Source organism: Gekko japonicus, unplaced genomic scaffold (assembly GCF_001447785.1).
Source record: "Gekko japonicus isolate JY-2015 unplaced genomic scaffold, Gekko_japonicus_V1.1 scaffold1159, whole genome shotgun sequence".
Taxonomy (NCBI): domain Eukaryota; kingdom Metazoa; phylum Chordata; class Lepidosauria; order Squamata; family Gekkonidae; genus Gekko; species Gekko japonicus.
Genome location: NW_015160245.1, coordinates 462,585 through 479,729, shown reverse-complemented (window position 1 = coordinate 479,729; position 17,145 = coordinate 462,585). Strand labels below are relative to the sequence as shown.

At 55.7% G+C, this 17,145-nt stretch overlaps 1 protein-coding gene across 1 annotated transcript in view; it reads left to right on the top strand.

Moving 5' to 3' along the window:
• The window catches only part of KMT2A (lysine (K)-specific methyltransferase 2A), a 53,963-nt gene that overhangs the window by 14,298 nt on the left and 22,520 nt on the right, over positions 1-17,145 (top strand). The window contains exons 5-23 of the mRNA XM_015413696.1: positions 6-2,200; positions 3,086-3,263; positions 3,532-3,766; positions 4,585-4,649; positions 5,086-5,442; positions 7,014-7,087; positions 7,928-8,056; positions 8,451-8,564; positions 11,796-11,942; positions 12,216-12,311; positions 13,278-13,398; positions 13,598-13,711; positions 14,282-14,466; positions 14,844-15,017; positions 15,347-15,457; positions 15,715-15,788; positions 16,081-16,274; positions 16,658-16,764; positions 16,993-17,130. Of these exons, the coding sequence (XP_015269182.1) occupies positions 6-2,200; positions 3,086-3,263; positions 3,532-3,766; positions 4,585-4,649; positions 5,086-5,442; positions 7,014-7,087; positions 7,928-8,056; positions 8,451-8,564; positions 11,796-11,942; positions 12,216-12,311; positions 13,278-13,398; positions 13,598-13,711; positions 14,282-14,466; positions 14,844-15,017; positions 15,347-15,457; positions 15,715-15,788; positions 16,081-16,274; positions 16,658-16,764; positions 16,993-17,130 (4,808 nt within the window). The remainder of the gene's footprint in view (positions 1-5; positions 2,201-3,085; positions 3,264-3,531; positions 3,767-4,584; positions 4,650-5,085; positions 5,443-7,013; positions 7,088-7,927; positions 8,057-8,450; positions 8,565-11,795; positions 11,943-12,215; positions 12,312-13,277; positions 13,399-13,597; positions 13,712-14,281; positions 14,467-14,843; positions 15,018-15,346; positions 15,458-15,714; positions 15,789-16,080; positions 16,275-16,657; positions 16,765-16,992; positions 17,131-17,145) is intronic.

Here is a 17,145-nt window from a genome sequence, read left to right as displayed (position 1 = left end):
AACAGCAGAGAGTTCCCAGCTGGAGAAAGCCCAGAGGATCAGGAAGGAGAAAGATGGCGTGCCACTGCTCCCCAAAGAAGACAAGCCTGCGGTCAGGCAGAGCCCCCGCAGGATCAAGCCAGTGCGGATCATTCCTTCCTCCAAGAGGACAGACGCCACCATTGCCAAGCAACTCTTGCAGAAGGCGAAAAAGGGGGCCCAGAAGAAGATTGAGAAAGAAGCGGCCAAGCTGCAGGGCCGGAAGGCAAGAACTCAGCTGAAGAACATCCGCCAGTTCATCATGCCAGTGGTGAGTGCAATCTCTTCCCGGATCATTAAAACTCCCAAGCGCTTCATTGAAGATGAAGACTATGACCCACCCATCAAGATAGCCCGCCTGGAGTCTACACCCAACAGCCGGTTCAGTGCTACCTCCTGTGGGTCCAGTGAGAAGTCCAGTGGTGCCTCTCATCACTCCTCACAGATGTCTTCAGATTCCTCCCGGTCCAGCAGCCCCAGTGTCGATACATCCACCGATTCTCAGGCTTCTGAAGAGATGCAGGCGCTTTCTGAAGAGTGCAGCAATACTCCGGAGGTCGTTCCCTCTTCGTTGCCTGTCTCCCAGTCTCCTGAGAATGAGGGTGGTGAGAGGAGGAGGAGGAGGAGGTTTTCAGTGGCAGAGCGAAGTTTTGGGCCCAAAATTGCTAAGAAGCTGCCCAGCCTCCAGAGCCTCTCGCAGCAGCAGCCCTCCTCTGCCTCTCCCCCCCCACCGCTCCTCACCCCTCCCCCTCCCCTCCAGCCAGCAGCCAGCGTCTCTGAGCACGCCCCATGGCTCATGCCCCCCACCATTCCTTTGGCATCACCCTTTCTGCCGTCCTCCGCTGCACCCATGCAAGAGAAACGGAAGTCCATCCTTCGTGAGCCGACTTTCCGGTGGACCTCTCTCAAGCATTCTAGGTCTGAACCTCAGTACTTTTCCTCAGCAAAATACGCCAAAGAAGGTCTCATCCGCAAACCCATATTTGATAACTTCCGGCCTCCTCCGCTGACCCCGGAGGATGTTGGCTTTGCCTCTGGCTTCTCAGCTCCCGGTGCCCCAGCTCCGACGCGCTTATTTTCTCCTCTGCACTCCGGGACAAGGTTTGATCTCCACAAGAGGAGCCCTCTGTTGCGAGCCCCAAGATTCACTCCAAGCGAGGCCCACTCACGCATCTTTGAGTCCGTAACCTTACCCTCGTCTGTTAGTCGAGCTGCCGGAGGAGCCGCTGCAACGTCCGTCTCTTTGAGGAAGCGGAAGAGGAGGGTGTTCAGCCCAATTCGACCTGAGCCCAGATCTCCATCACACTCCATGCGGACGAGAAGCGGGCGGCTGAGCGCCTCGGAGCTGCCGGCTCACCCGTCCCCATCGTCCGTCCCTTCGTCGCTTGCAAGCATTTCTGTCGGTTCCTTGACCACCAGTGCCTTAAACGCCAGCTTCACTTTCCCTACCCATTCCCTTTCCCAGCCTGGGGAATCGGTAGAGAAGAGTCAGCGACCAAGGAAGCAGCCGGGGGTCCCCGCCGAGCCCTTCTCGTCCAGCAGCCCCGCTCCCCTCTTCCCCTGGTTCCCACCCAGCTCCCACACGGAGAGGGGGAGGAACAAAGACAGAGCCTCAGAGGAGCCCTCCAAGGGCAAGGAAAGCGACCGGAGTGTGGAGAAGGAGAAGAGCCGGGAGAGAGACAGAGAGAGGGAGAAAGAAAACAAGCGCGAGTCGCGGAAGGAGAAGAGGAGGAAGGCTCCCGAAATCCAGAGCAGCTCCGCTCTGTTCCCGGGGGCTCGCGTTTCCAAAGGGAGAGTGGCTGTCAGCGAAGACCCCGCCATCTCCTCCTCTGCCAAAAAGGCCGTGGGGCGCAAGAAGTCGACAGGCACTGACCTCGTGGCCGATGGGCCTGCCGTGGTGCTGGTGGACTCGGCAACGGCCATCAAGACCAAGATGGCCAAGAGAGGCCGGGGAGGGCTGGAGAAGGCCAGCCTGGACCTCGGCCTTCCAGCCCCCGCAGCGGGGAAGGAAGACGGGCTCAGGCTGCCCGCAGCTTCCTCCATCAGCTCCGTGCTGGCCCATGCAGACAAGATGCCGATGACGGACAAGAGGGTGGCCAGCCTCCTCAAGAAGGCGAAGGCCCAGCTGTGCAAGATCGAGAAGATCAAGTCTCTCAAGCAGGTGGACCAGCCAAAGGGACAGGTACTCCCACGGGGGGGGGAGGGTTTTTTTTGAAAAGGAGGAGATGGCTGTGGTAGCAAAGCAGAGGGGAGAAATGGCCCTTCCCTTTTGAATCGCCGGTGGGAGTTTTCTTTCTCTGCGTGCTTCCAGTTGTCTTGTGCAGAACAACTATTCTGTTTGCCCCCAAAGTCGATGAACCTCCGTATAGGACTAGCCCCCTCCAATAGTGAAAGATTGAACAAAAAAAAAATGGATGTCCCTGAATTTCAGAGGCTGTGCCTGCGAGGTCCCCAGGGCCACCTGCTCTCGCTGCCTGGGGGTTGTCTATCCACTGAGCCAGCTGCTGGCTGAGGGCTGCTCCAGGGGCCAGCCCAGGTCACATGGCTCAGCTGAGGGGGGGGGCTGGCTACGGAGGTGTGGGATGCGGCTCCTCCAATAAGCTGGGCCCTGAATGTGGCAGCTCCCCCACCCCACCCCTTAGCAGTGCCTGTCATTCCCAAATTGAAGGCACCCCTTCCCACTTGGGACTGCATGCCTGAGACTATCAATAAGTATTTTCAGTCTCTCTGACGTTTTTCTAGTGCCCATCGCATTCAGAGGTCACAGACAAGTGCTTAGCCAGACGTTAGATACAATTTACGTGGGAAGCTGAAGACAGATTCCTTTGCAGGTGAAGGTTGAATGGCAATTTTTTTGGAATCTTTTACAGAACTAACCTTGCTTTTAAAAACTGTCTGTTCCCACTGTGAAAAGATAGTTTCACTTTGAAACTGGGAAGGTGCGGAAAGCTATAGTTTCTGCATTGCAGCTGGCTTTCGACCCACATAGGATGCTTCGTTGCCCCTGAGCGCGCCCGAGAGAGGTTTCCGTGGCTGATTCCTGTGTTCCTGCCTCCTTGAAATTTAGGGTCAAGAGAGTGATTCATCAGAGGCCTCGGTGAGAGGGCCGCGCATCAAGCATGTCTGCAGGAGAGCAGCCGTCGCACTTGGGCGCAAGCGAGCGGTCTTCCCGGACGACATGCCCACCCTGAGTGCCTTACCGTGGGAAGAGAGGGAGAAGATCCTGTCTTCCATGGGGAACGACGGTAAATGCCTGGCTGCAGTGGGGGGCAGTCGAGGCAGAAGAGACGGGGGCCACGGGGCCGTGCTATTAGCAAGTCTGGACGGGCTCTCTGCTTTTTCAAAATGTTGTAATCTGCTTTGAGTCTTGGTGAGAAAGGCAGGCTTCAAATGGCGTCAGTTAATCCCCTTGTAGGAGAATCCCGAGAGGCACTTGTGGGGGGGAAGTGCAGCACATTTAAGTTCTTCTCTCTTATTGGCTGCTGAATTCACAGCTGACGTTTCATTTAACAGACAAGTCCTCCGTTGCTGGTTCGGAAGAGGCCGAGCCCCAGGTGCCGCCCATCAAGCCCATCAAGCCCGTGACCAGGCACAAGCCCCCCCCAGAACCTCCCGTAAAGAAAGGCCGGCGCTCAAGGCGCTGTGGGCAGTGTCCGGGCTGCCAGGTGCCGGAGGACTGCGGTGTCTGTACCAATTGCCTGGATAAGCCAAAGTTTGGGGGGCGTAACATTAAAAAACAGTGCTGCAAGTAAGTGTGTGGGGCCACCAGCTTGGAGTACAGGGCGATGGTCTCCCGAGCCGATGGGATTGGGGGGGGGGGGAGGCGCTCTGCTTTTTAGCCTGGGAGAGATCCTCTGATGGTCTGTCCAATAAGAGGCAAGGATTCTAAGCCTGGAGTCACACAGTGAGCCTGACCTGGGTGTGTCCCCTCCTAGGGAGCCGGGAGGGGCAGCCCGTGACTTGGAAAGCGGCAGGAGACTCTGCCAGGCTGGAAGGAAGGACCGGGCGGTGGGGGGGGGTGGGGGGCTTCCTCCTCACCCTGCCCTCGGGGCCGTTTCCTCCTTCCAGGCTTTAGAGAGTCTCCTTCCTTTGAAACGTCTTTCTAAAGTGCAGCTGTGGGCAACGCGGCCTCTGCTGTGAGTGGGCCTCCACCCGCACAGGAGCCTCGTGCCACTTGGCTGAGCTGCAGGCCAAGGTTCCGGCCCTCAGAGCCAGGAGGCAGGCCGGCCGTGGCCACTCCGGCCGGGAGTGAGCAGCTGAGCTCCCACAGCACCCTTTCAGGGCAGGGCAGGGCAGGGCAGACGCCGTAGCCCATCCCTGCTGCAGGTGACGGTCCCTGTTCTGTCACTGCCCAGATCGATCTGGAAAGGCTTTCCGAGGGGACCCTGGCGTGGCTGGAAGCCTCCAGTGTCCCTGCTTCCAAGCCTTCAGGCAGCATGGAGGCCTCCTGGCAGTCCGAAAGACGCCTGCAGGGCTAGAGCGGGAATGCCAAAGGCTTGTGATGGTGGGTGAGCCTTCTTGGTGCCTCCTCTGGCTTACTCCCCCCGCCTTTTCTTTTCCTCCTAGGATGAGGAAGTGTCAGAATCTGCAGTGGATGCCCTCGAAAGCCTATCTGCAGAAGCAAGCCAAAGGTAGGGATCCCTGCTGGGAAGGGATGGGGGAAGGCCTGGTCCTAGGGCCTGGGCACAAGGCACCAGCCCCGTGCTGAGCGCGGTTATATTTATTTATTATGTTCGATCTCTGTTCCGCCCGCCCCGCATGGCAGGCTCAGGGCGGCTCACGACAGGCTAAAATACAGTGGATTAAATACAATAAAAACGTAGATGCATCAACGTTGCAATGATCTAAAATTCGAACAATCATCAGATTTATATATGTATAAAGTGCTGTCGGCATAGATGGCGGTGGCGTCTCAGAGCAGTTTCGGGTGGTGTGGTGTCGCCATGCAGGTACCGCTGGCTGCTCTTATTATTCTTAGTATGAGGGCCTTGGCTGTTCAGCTGTTGCCGCAGTGGGGGAGGCACCGCCCAGCAGCATCCTGGCTGAAGGGCTCCTTTTGCTTTGCAGCTGTGAAGAAGAAAGAGAAGAAGTCCAAGTCCAGCGACAAGAAAGAGAGCCATGCTGGGAAGAGCCAGTCGGAGTCTGGGCAGAAAGCGGCCCCACAGCCCGTCCTGGCCAGAGAGGAGCACCCCGCAAAGAGAGGCAGCGAGCCTGCCCGGAAGCCCAGTGAGGAGAAGAGCGAGGAGGGGCCCCCACCAGCCCCACCAGACCACAGACAGGCCCCTCCGCCTGCTGCCAGGAAAGCCGGAAAGCAAGTGCCGGCGCCCTCCCCACCACCACCTAGTTCGTGCCCACCAAGGAGGGAAGCCCCTAAAAGCATCCCTGCGGAGCCCAAGAAGAAGCCCGCTCTGCCACCAGAGGCAGGTAGGTACTCATGTGCATCAGACGCTGTCGGCAGCCTCTCGCGGGCAGGCACCTGCTGCTTGGCAGTGGGGGGGGGGAGGGAGAGGTGGCCATGCTCACAGTTGGTAAGTGGGGCAGAGCCCGGGGCACCGGTCAGCCGTCCCTCGAGGGAGATCAGGGCAGGGAAGCAGGGAATCTTCGCGGGTGGGGCCTGTCCCTTGGGCCAGATACTCCGCTTGCGGTTGACTTATTACGAGCCTTCAGATCCCCCACTCTCAGCAGCAGCAGCATTGGGGCCACTCAGAAGCCTGCGTCGGCCACAATAAAACATGGAAAAGGACAGAAACAGCATGCATAAAATCAGCAATGATAGTAGAGGATACAAGCAGTCCTCTTCAACACACTAAAAGCGTCATCAAGCCTGCCATAATGAAAATAGAATAAAAAGTGGGAATGAAAACAAGTGGCCAGGATGGCTGAAGAAAAACTGGCAGGAAGCTCAGATAAGACGGGGAACAAAACAATCTCAAGTAATACCATGTAGGGAGCAGTTGATTAAAGTTAATTTTAAACTCCTTGCCTAAATCATAGTAAGTTTGGCAGCAGGGGAACCTCAGTGGAAAGGGACTCTCCTCCTCCCCACAGTGGGGCAGTCCCTGTCTCTGATGCTCGCTCACTGCCCCAGCAGGGCCTCTGATGATCTCTGCTGATTTGTCCAGGAGACGGCAGTCCTTCAGGCATCCTGGTCATAGGCCAGGCAGGACTTTGTAGGGTCATCCTTTTCCTTCGATTATGCCCTTGGGAGCAAACTGCAGCCGTTGTAGAACCCTTAGAGCCAGGAAGAGACGTCTGGCAGCAGCCTGGTCCCACCACATTCTGAAACTTCCAAAGGAAGTTTAGAAAACTAATTGAGGACCAAAAGTTAAAAACATAAGTAAGTGTACAAAAAAGCCTCATAAAATGTACAGTTACAAATACACACAAAAGAGAACAGTGTATGACCTGACATGTTTCGGCTCACAAATGCCTTCTTCAGAGGTCAAATAGTGCAAAATATAACAAGCAAGAGAGTCCCTGTAACACATGTAAGGCAATTAACAATAAATAAAAAATAAATAAATAGAATAGAACCAAAATTGGAATGTTCCAATATGGAATTGAATGACACACCAAAAAGTTTCTATTTGGGGCCACAAATATATCTGGCCTTGTGTCAGAAGTTGTTTTATGAACTGGAAATATTATGTACCTTCCAGTTTAGGTCCTAAGAGTGCAAATAGAATTGCCTTGTCAGGGACAATGTGCCACAGACGTTTCTCGATAGTGTTCAAGGCAGCCCCATGTAGAGTGCATTGTAGTAGTCCAGCTTTGATATAATCCACGTGTGCATAACTGTGGGCAAATCACGTCTTTGGAGGAAGCGCTACATGCTACAGAAGAGGGGATTTGCACTTTCCTCTGGAAGCCCTGATCTAGTAGCCACCCTAGGCGACCTGAGTCTGGGCAGTGTCCCTAGAACCTGATCTTCCCTCAAGCCCCAAATTCTTCTTGGTTTGTTCGGTTACGACAAGGTGTGCTTGTCTTTTTCCTAGGCATAGAGCAAAACAAGCAAAAGAAAATCACTCCTCGTCCGAGCTTACCAGTGAAACAGAAGCCGAAGGAAAAGGTAACCTGCTTTTTGAATTTTGTCTCCAGTTTTTTTCATGGTTGGGTGCTTCCAAGAAGATTTGCTCATGTTTAAAGAGCCCACGCACGTGTCACAGATTCCGCCTCACTCTCTGCTCTTGCCACTGTGGGTGGGCTGCTTTTGCTGTGGCTCCCAGCTCTTCCCTTCCCAGTGGGCAGGTTGGGGCTTCAGCCTCTCACGCCGTGTGTCCGTGTGGCTTGAGGACAGGGAGCTGCCTTATTTATTTTTTATTTATTTATATTTACATTTATATCCCGCTCTCCCCGCCATTCGGCAGGCTCAGGGCGGCTAACAACATATATAAAAATACATTAAAATTCCATTAAAACTTACACTGGATGCGGGCCGTTGGTCTGTCACCATTGCCTACTGGGATGGGGGGGGCAGCAACTCTCTGGCGCCTCAGGCAGAGGGGTCTTTCCCATCACCTCCCACCTGACCCTTTAACTGAAGATGCTGCAGGGGACCTTGTGCATGGCAAGCAGATGTTCCTCCACTAAGCCTTTTGCCCCTCCCCAGACTTCAGGCGTTTTGTCCAGACTTCAGGATCAACAAGATACGTGGTTTTTTGGCACTAAGGAGCAGCATGTGTTACTAATAGGGAAAGGTAACTGCTGAAATGAGTTCTGCTTTGCAAACTCTACCATGAGCACTCTGACTCTTGCTGGTTGTTGCTTACTAGGTTTCTTTCACACTTTGAAAATCAATTAGAGTTCTTTTCTGGTTCGGGATACAAATAATTAAAGATGTGTTTAATTCAGCTTCTTTTGGGATCCTGAGTGTGGAATTCGGGGTTTACAAAATGCTTTAATTCTCCAGGAAAAGCCCCCTGCACTCAACAAGCCTGAAAACAGCACACTCAACATGTTAAACACTCTGTCAAATGGTAGCTGTTCCAAACAGAAGCCTCTGACGGATGGAGTCCACAGGATCCGAGTAGACTTCAAGGTGAGAGGGCAACTTGGGTGCTGTGTGTTCTTTCCTCTACCGTGAGCCCACCTCTTGGTGCTTGCCGGAGGCAGAGGTCTTTCCCTAGAGGCCAACTGTGCTGAGAGTTACCGAAGTCCGTGGTGACCTTTAATGCCCAAGGAGAGGCTTGAGTGTTGGGGAAATGCTCCTCCCTTTCAGGGAATCCTTTGGCAGGCACCTTTGACCATCCTCAGGAGGAGTCCATGGGAGTGCAAAGGCTCCTTGATTCAGTGCAGCCCAAGGGGTGGGAGCCATTCAGTGACTGGTTTCCAGGATCTGTATCATGCTGCTTGGTTGCCCAAATTCCTGCCTTAGCGGGATCCAGCACCAGAGTTCTTCCCTTCTCATGTGCTCCCTCTTTAATGATTTTTAGGAGGACTGTGAATCCGAGAACGTTTGGGAGATGGGCGGTCTGGGTATTCTGACCTCGGTGCCGATAACTCCCAGAGTGGTCTGCTTTCTCTGTGCCAGCAGCGGGCACATGGAGGTAAGGAGTCTGATGCCAGCAGTTGTGTGTCAAGCTGTTCACGAGGGTAAGCATGTGCAGTCATTTGAGTTGCTTTTATTCTAAAGAAAATTTTTGTGCTGGACGATGACTCTCAATAAATGCTACCAGTATTTTGTGGAGCAGGCTGCTGCTTGAAATGCTGCTGTAGCAGCCCCCAGAAGCAAAGGTGAGCTGGGCTTGTGGCCTTGGGCCACCCTGTCCAGCTCTGACCTGTCAGGAAGGGGGCATCTGTCATTTGTTTATATAGCAACAGGGCACTTTACAGACTGTGTGAACACAGCTGTGCCACTGCCCCAAGAAGCTCACGGCCTGAAATTCGAGCCGGTGGAAGTGGGGGTGAACTGGGGAAGAATCTTCACATTCCCCAGTTACCTGTGCTAACACTTGTTTTCAAGCGGGGTGTGTGTGTGCCAAACAATGCTCCCTCTAAGCTGTGGAGTCTTGTGAGCAAAAATTCTACTTTGTGAGCTGCCGGCATCAAAGTTGTGAGTGAGTGATTTGGCTGCTGCATAAATGAGTTTGCTCTGGAGCCGCCCTTCCTGAGCGAAGACAAAAATGTGTGCGCCGGAGGCTGAAAAACTGTGAGCTAGCTCACACCAACTCAGCTTGGAGGGAACACTGGTGCCAAAGGGGGTGGCTTGAGCAGGTGTCCTGAATACAAGGATGGAAGGGGGGGAGCCTTGGCGGTCAGGAGGAGAGGGTTGTGCCAGATCTGGGAGGAAGTCAGTGTAAGAATTGAAAGAGGAAGGTCACGTGGTCAGAGAGGAGGAGGAGAGCTGGATTGATACCCCATGGCCCTTCACTTGGAGTCTCAGAGCGGCTTACAATCTCCTTCCCTTCCCCTCCCCACAACAGGCACCCTGTTAGGTAGGTGGGGCTGAGAGAGCTCTGACAGAAACGGCTCTTTTTCAAGAACAGCTGTGCCAGAACTATGGCTTGCCCAAGGTCATCCAGCTGGATGCATGTGGAGGAGTGAGGAATCAAGCCCGGTTCTCCCAGTTTAGAGTCCACTGCTCTTAACCACTGCACCAGGCAGTATGGGTGGCTGAGTGCTGGACAGAGGTGAGGGGGCCAAGGTGTACCTGCAGAACATCAGAGAGGAGGAGGACACTGTGCTGAGCAAGGGAAGAGAGAGAAAGTCTAGAGCGAAAGGGCCCGTGGCCGTGACACCCGGAAGAGTGGCAGGGAGACTTCTGGAGCTGGTCTGGATCCGTGTGGTGCCTTGGTGGCCACTGGCCAAGCAGGTGGAGGAGGGATGTATGATGGACGGGATCTGCCGGCTCTCCTGTTCTTTCCCAGACGGGTTCAGCTGAAGAAGAGCTCTGATACATGTGGAAAGTGTTGCATGGAGGGAGGGCTGAGATCTGGACCTTGGAAAGGGGGATGGCGAGCCGAAGAAAGCCCCCCGATGCTCTCATCAGCAGATGGAAGGATCAAGAGGCATAGGGTGGGGAAAGGTGGACTGCGTGCAGTTTGGAAGGACACGCTGCCCCACGGTTGAGAGAGGACCGGGGCAGGCAGGGCTGAAGGCCGCGTGTGTGGGAGGGAGCGGAAGAGGGGCTTCCGGGAAAGGAGGTGGAAAGCAGCCCCATCAGAGGGGAGGGGGTCACCCAGGATCAGCTTTGGGGGTCTGGTCTGAGAGGAAGGAGGAGAGGCAGGCGTTGGAGCCTGAAACGGGGCGGGGGTGGGGCTTCCACACAGGGGGCAAGCGGGAGACAAGGGGTGTGTGTTGGGGGGGCGAATGGAGACGCGCTTCGGGGGCAGGGTCCAGGGGGAGGGGCTGGGGTTTATTCTCAGTGGGTGGCGGCATCCGGGGCTGCTTCCTCGGAGTGCCTGGCTGCTGGGAGGCTTCAGCTGAACTGCCTGGATCTCCCCAAGCAGGGATCAGGGTTTGAAAGTGCTGCTTCAGGCCGGGGCTTCTTGCTTTTCTGGGTGGACTTTAAGGCCCTCCTGTGTATAGCTGGGACCAGGATACGAGAAGGTTCACATTCCCCCACCCGAACCTGCCCGTCAGTTCAGGTGTGGCTCCAGGAAGCCTTTCTCAGGGTGCCCTGGGCCTTTGGAGGCGAAAGGGAGGCGGGGTGTTTCTGGAACGCCCTCCCCGGAGCCTCTTGTGTGGCATCTTCAGGGACACCAGGCCAAGACTGCCTTTTGGCAGGGCTTGGAAGGAACTGGTTGTGATGGAGGAGAGGAGGAGATGGGATTCATACCCCTTGCCCTTCACTACCCAAAGGAGGAGTCTCAGAGTGGCTTACAAACTCCCTTCCCTTCCCTTCCCCACAACAGGCACCCTGTCAGGTAGGCGGGGCTGAGAGAGCTCTTGAGAGAGGACTGCTTTTTTTCAAGGACAGCTCTTGTCAGAACTACGGCTTGTCCAAGGTCATCCAGCCAGGTGCAAGTGGAGGAAGAGTGGGAAATCAAACCTGGTTCTCCCAGACATCTTTGCAGGGCAGCGTCCCACTTGGCCACGACACCAAACTGGAGAAGAAGAAGAGATTGGATTTATACCCCTTGCCCTTCACTACCCAGAGGTGTCTCAGAGCGGCTTACAAACTCCTTTCCCTTCCCCTCCCCACAACAGACACCCTGTGAGGTGGGTGGGGGCTGAGAGAGCTCTCTTGAGAACTGCCCTTGAGAGAACAGCTCTGACAGAACTACGGCTTGCCCAAGGTCATCCAGCCAGGTGCAAGCGGAGGAGTGAGGAATCCAACCCGGCTCTCCCAGATTAGAGTCCTCTGCGCAACTCAACCACGACACCAAACTGGCGCTCTGTGTGCAAGTGATGCACTTGCTGTTTTGATTGCTGCTCATGAGATTGATTTTTATTTTTGTTGGCTTTTATAGTTTTATCTGTTCGCTTTCTTGGAAGTCCTTTGAAGTATGAGTCGGGGTATAAGTACTTCCAGTAAGGTGTCTGGGGAGAGGGTGATGCTGACTTCATGTTGTCTTACTACCCGGGGGTGTGTGTGTTTTTAAGCTTCTTCGGAATGAGTCGGGAGGTGACATCCCAGGGGGCTTTCCTCCACAAAGGCCTTTGCCCTCAACTAGACTGTTAGCCTTCACTCTTCCTCGCAGCGCCCAGAGGACCATGTGGAAATGGCTTTTGTGGCTCCAGACCCTCATGATCAGATGCCTGCTTCTGGGGCCAGCTGGAGGGCGGAACATTGTGGGGTGCAGCTGACTCACGGCCTTTGTTTCTTCCCTTCACAGTTTGTGTATTGCCAAGTGTGTTGTGAGCCCTTCCACAAATTCTGCCTGGAGGAGAGTGAGCGCCCCCTGGAGGATCAGCTGGAGAACTGGTGCTGCCGCCGGTGCAAATTCTGCCACGTGTGTGGGAGGCAGCATCAGGCCACCAAGGTAGTCTCCATCCCTAAGGCGCCTTCTGGTCCCTGCTGGGAGGCAGCATCAGGCCACCAAGGTAGTGGTGGAGCATGGGGGAGGGGTTGGTGGGCGTCACTGGGTTAGGCCACGTTCCCGGATGGCCCTGGAAGCCCGGTGCTGCTCAAAATCCACAGCAGCTTGGTTTTGTTGAGCCAAGGTTTGCTCCAGTACAGAATAAAGTCTCTCCGCAGGATGCAGGAGAGTCTGGATTTACATCAGCATTGTTTACTGTGCTCCATTTTTCTGTAGCAGCTGCTGGAGTGCAACAAGTGCCGAAACAGCTTCCACCCAGAGTGCCTGGGACCAAACTACCCAACCAAGCCTACCAAGAAAAAGAAAGTTTGGGTGAGTTCCAGCAGAGAAGTTCTGGCCCAGACGCTGCTCTTTGATGGCCTACAGGAAAACGGCCAGACATCTTTGCAGGGCAGCGTCCCTCTTTGCCTGTCTGGGTTGCCACAAACCGGCAGTCCCTTCCCACCGACCGGCCACAGCTTCAGCTCCAAAGGAGGAGTCTTCTGGGCCTCCTGCGGCTTTCTTCCACGCTGGAGACCTGTCTGAAGGAGCACCCGTCACCTGGGAGGAGCTCCACACAGAACACTCCATTCCCCATCGTGGCCAAGGCAAAGGAGGGCGGGGGTGTGGCAGGCTGTGAGCGAGGCCCTCTGTGTGCTTATCCTGTGCCATGTAAAAATATGCTTAGAAATGCAACAGAATTATTACAGCTAGCCCTTTAATTATCGTCAATCGCTCCTTCATTATTTCGGCTTTTGTTGCCACGGTTATGCTGTTGATTACTGGCTGGAACACAGAGCACATAATTTGCCTGATCATGCCTGAGTGGTTTAAAAGTAGGGAGTGGGGACTCCGCTCTACCTGTTGCTCCCTCCGTTGACTCCTGGCTGCAGCATCCAGGGCAGCCCTCATTGCTCTTGGAGCTGGGGGGATGGAGGTCAAGTGCTGCCTGCAAGTGGGGTGGGAAAGGAGGACGCGTTGGCAGTGCAGCCCCGAGATGGGTGAGGCCTTCCCCTTGCCTGCTGCCTGCCTTGAGGAGCCCCCCTCCTTCTGGAGGCTTCTGGAGCACCCCGAACTGGCTGGTGTTGCAGTTTTGTTCACAGTCTGAGAAACTATATCTGAAAAACAGACACAAAGGCTAGCAGTGGAATGCAGCGAGTGGGTCGTGCCATCGCCTTGATGGTCCTTTCCAGCTGAGGGAACGGGTGGGGCTGGTCCGGGGGAAAGCACCTTCTAGCGTTGAAGCGACTGTGGCAGAGAACGAGAAACCTTGAGCGAAAGGCCTCCTCCTCTTTCCAGATCTGCACGAAATGTGTTCGATGCAAGAGCTGTGGTGCGACGACGCCAGGCAAAGGGTGGGATGCCCAGTGGTCTCATGACTTCTCGCTGTGCCATGATTGTGCCAAGCTCTTTGCGAAAGGTAACGGGGGCTTGCTTGGCAGCAGGGTCGCCCGCCAGGTCAGGGCCGCTTGCGCTGTCAACACGGGGCAGTCCCAGCTGTGGGCGGGAGGCGCGGGAGGGAGACTCTCTTCCACCGGGCTTCTCTATCCCAAGCAGTGGGTGGGCAGCCAGGCCTCTGGCCGCGCCCCCCTTGAGCTGATAGCTGTGCCTGCTTGCAGGGAACTTCTGCCCCCTCTGTGACAAGTGCTATGACGACGATGACTACGAGAGCAAGATGATGCAGTGTGGGAAATGTGACCACTGGGTCCACTCCAAGTGCGAAAACCTTTCAGGTGAGGCCTGCCTAGCTTGCAAAGAGCAGCCTTCAGACGAAGGGGGCTGTCTTCGGCCTGTCTGTCTGCCCTCCCTCCCTCCCGAGAGCGTGGGATTGCAGTGCAGATTCCTTCCTTGCAACAGCTGTGTGAGGTAGGCCGGGCCAGGCGAGGGTGAGGCGTCCAGAGCCGCTCAGGCTGCTTTCTGGCTCAGCAGTGGTTTAAGTCCACACCACCCTCCTCCATTGGCTCTCCACACTGACTTGGGTCATGACCTCTCTCCTTCTGCCTAGTCTGTGAGCCCAGAGAGGAGACATGAGCCGCTCTGGGTCCTGAGAAGAGGGCCACACACCACACCGGTGACTGGCAAAGGCCCGGAGGCAGCTGTTGCCTTTGGGCCGTGCTCCGGGGACTCCGCGGGATGGATGGACAGGCACACCTACGCAGACTCTGTAGGGGCCATGCTGGTGTTCTCTGGCCCCCAAAGTGAAAAATCATGACACTGAATCCACCGACGTACACTGTTAGCCTCCAACATGTGTGTGCCCGTTGTTGTCTGGCCCCCCTAACGCTTGTCCGCTCTCCCTTCAGATGAGATGTATGAGATCCTCTCCAGCCTGCCGGAGAGCGTGGCTTACACGTGCACTCACTGCACGGAGCAGCATCCTGCTGAGTGGCGCCTGGCGCTGGAGAATGAGCTGCAGCAGTCTTTGAAGCAGGTGGTGGCGGCCCTGCTCAGTTCCCGGACAACCAGCCACTTGCTGCGCTGCAGACAGGTGGGGCCTCCCTCCCGCTCCCGGTCTCCGCCAAGTGCTGACCCGCCAGTGGCAGTGAGGGAGACGGAGGCGGGGGCCTTTGCGGGGTGGAGCGAAGAGTTGCCTCCCTGGCCCTGTGTCCACGGGCGTTGGTGTCGGCACGGCTTTGCAGGCCTGCTGGGGGTTGGTCTTGTCCTTCACAAAGATTGTCTCCCTCTCTGTTCTGCCCTCCTACCCCGGGCCGGGCGGGGGCTGCCTCCACCTTTTCGTTCTCCTGAATGACGCATCCGTAGACCGTTGATGCATCCACATCTGTACGGCTTATTCATCATTTCCTGGCATGTTTTGTTCCGTGCCAGGGTGAGGAGACATTCTGTCCTCTTGCTGTCTGTCTCCAGGCAGCCAAGCCGCCTGATTTAAACCCTGAGACCGAGGAAAGCATTCCGTCCCGAACCTCTCCGGAAGGCCCGGACCCTCCTGTGCTAACGGAAGTCAGCAAGCAGGAGGAGCAGCAGCCTCTGGACCTGGAGGGAGTGAAGAGAAGGCTGGACCAAGGAGGCTACTCCTCTGTGGTGCGTTTGCCCTCCTTGTGCTTGAAAAGAGCTCACGAAACCGCTCTGCTCTTTCTGGACTGCATTGAGATGGGCCTTAAAATGCCATGGGCACTTCCTCCTCCTCCTCCTCCTCCCGTGCCCTTGGGTGTGCTCTTGGGCTTCCCAGCCAGTCAGCTTTGCTTAATCCCAGATCTGCTGCTATTGTGGAGAACAAGGCCGGGCTGACGGAGCAGGGCGACCCTCGTTTCTCTGCCCCGGGGGGGGGGGGGGGCTGTCTTCAAAGGGCCGGGACCTTGCAGAAGAAGGCAGCAGGATGAGCGCTGTGTGTCTGTGTCTGCCCCTTTTAGCTGGAACTGAGTGATGACATTGTGAAGATCATCCAAGCAGCCATGAATGCCGACGGAGGGCAGCCAGAACTCAAGAAGGCCAACGGCATGGTGAAGTCTTTCTTTATTCGGGTAAGCCAAGTTTGCCCCCTCCTAAGGGCGGAAGGGTGCTTTCCGCACAGTGAGGCTGCTTCTTAAAGGCTCCCAAAGTGGCTCATGCTTCTGTTTAAGCTCCTGCGTGGCTCTCTGCAACAAATTGGTACCTGGCCTTGGCATATTTGAAGTCCAAAATAAAGACTTCCTTGTTGTGAATTTGACGAAGTTTCTTGAAATGTTCAGGACTGTCTTGGACAGCATTTGTAATAAAATATTTCCCCCCCCCCCTTTAGCAAATGGAACGAGTTTTTCCATGGTTCAATGTAAAGAAATCAAGATTTTGGGAACCCAATAAAGTCACAACCAAGTAAGTAAGTGCTGTGCAGTTGATCCAAGGTGGGACCAGAGCTGTGGCATATGCTGTAGATCAAATAGGAATTCAGTTCCTAGACTGGCTGTCCTGTTTCACAGAGTGATTGCCTGCCCAGAGGGTGTCATGTCTTTGCATGCTGGGTGTCACACATGCTGGGTGTTGCATCGGTGGAGGGGGGTTGAGTCCGCCCACGGGCTGCAGGCCGGGGGACGCCACAGCCGGGGCTTCTGGGCCGCCCAGTGGAGCTCTGCCTGATGCTGGGCCCTGTCTCTTGTTGCCTTTTCAGTAGTGGAATGCTGCCAAACGCGGTCTTGCCCCCATCCCTCGACCATAATTATGCTCAGTGGCAGGAACGTGAAGAAAACAGTTGTGCTCAGCAGCCCCCTCTGATGAAGAAAATAATCCCCGCTCCCAAACCCAAAGGGCCAGGAGAACCAGACTTCCCAACGCCACCGCCTCCCCCCGCGGCACCCGTGTCCAGTGAGCAATGGCGCCTTGTCTTTTCCTGGGGGGGGGTAGCTCTGCAGATGAGCTGCCTTGATGGGGTGTGTGTGTGTGTGTGTGTGTTAGGCCCTGGGTTATGTCCTGCTCTGGACCAGCCAGACATCAGGGTGGGGGTCCGGGGCGTCTGCCTGAAGTCTGAGGCAAAGTTTGCAAGGGGATCTCCGGAGCCTGGCCTGTTGTGGTCTCCTCTGCTGGACGGTGCTTCTCCTCAAGCAGGTTGGATGCTCTGGGGCTTTGCGACCCCATTCGTTTCTCCAGCAGATTTCTGTGTGTGTGTGTGTGTGTGTGATCCCTGTCAGCATCATCTTCCAAAGTGCTGCTTGTCAGGAGTGAGCATCTCCCTCTTCTTTTGCTTGGAGGCTCTGACAGAGGCAGAGAGGACAGCCCAGACCTCGCCCCCCCTCCGGATGTGGAAGACAACCGGCAGTGTGCCCTTTGCTTGAAATATGGAGACGATGGGACAAATGTAAGTGGCTGTGTTGGGACGCAGACTCTTGCAGGCAACGGAGGAGACCTTTTGCCACTGGTGGGTTCTGGCCAGTGCCAAGAAGCAGTCCAGCTCTGCCAAGGCCTCCGTACAGCTGAGCTGGCAGTTCCCTTCCCACCCACATGCCCGCCTGTCACTCCATCCCCCGGGCTCTTTGCTCATGACTGCATTCTGAGTGCCTCCAATGGCCTGACTCCCTTCCTGCAGGACGCTGGCCGTCTCCTCTACATTGGCCAGAATGAGTGGACGCACGTGAACTGTGCCCTGTGGTCTGCGGAGGTGTTTGAGGATGATGACGGCTCCTTGAAGAATGTGCACATGGCGGTGATCCGAGGGAAACAGCTGGTGGGTAGGAGCAGC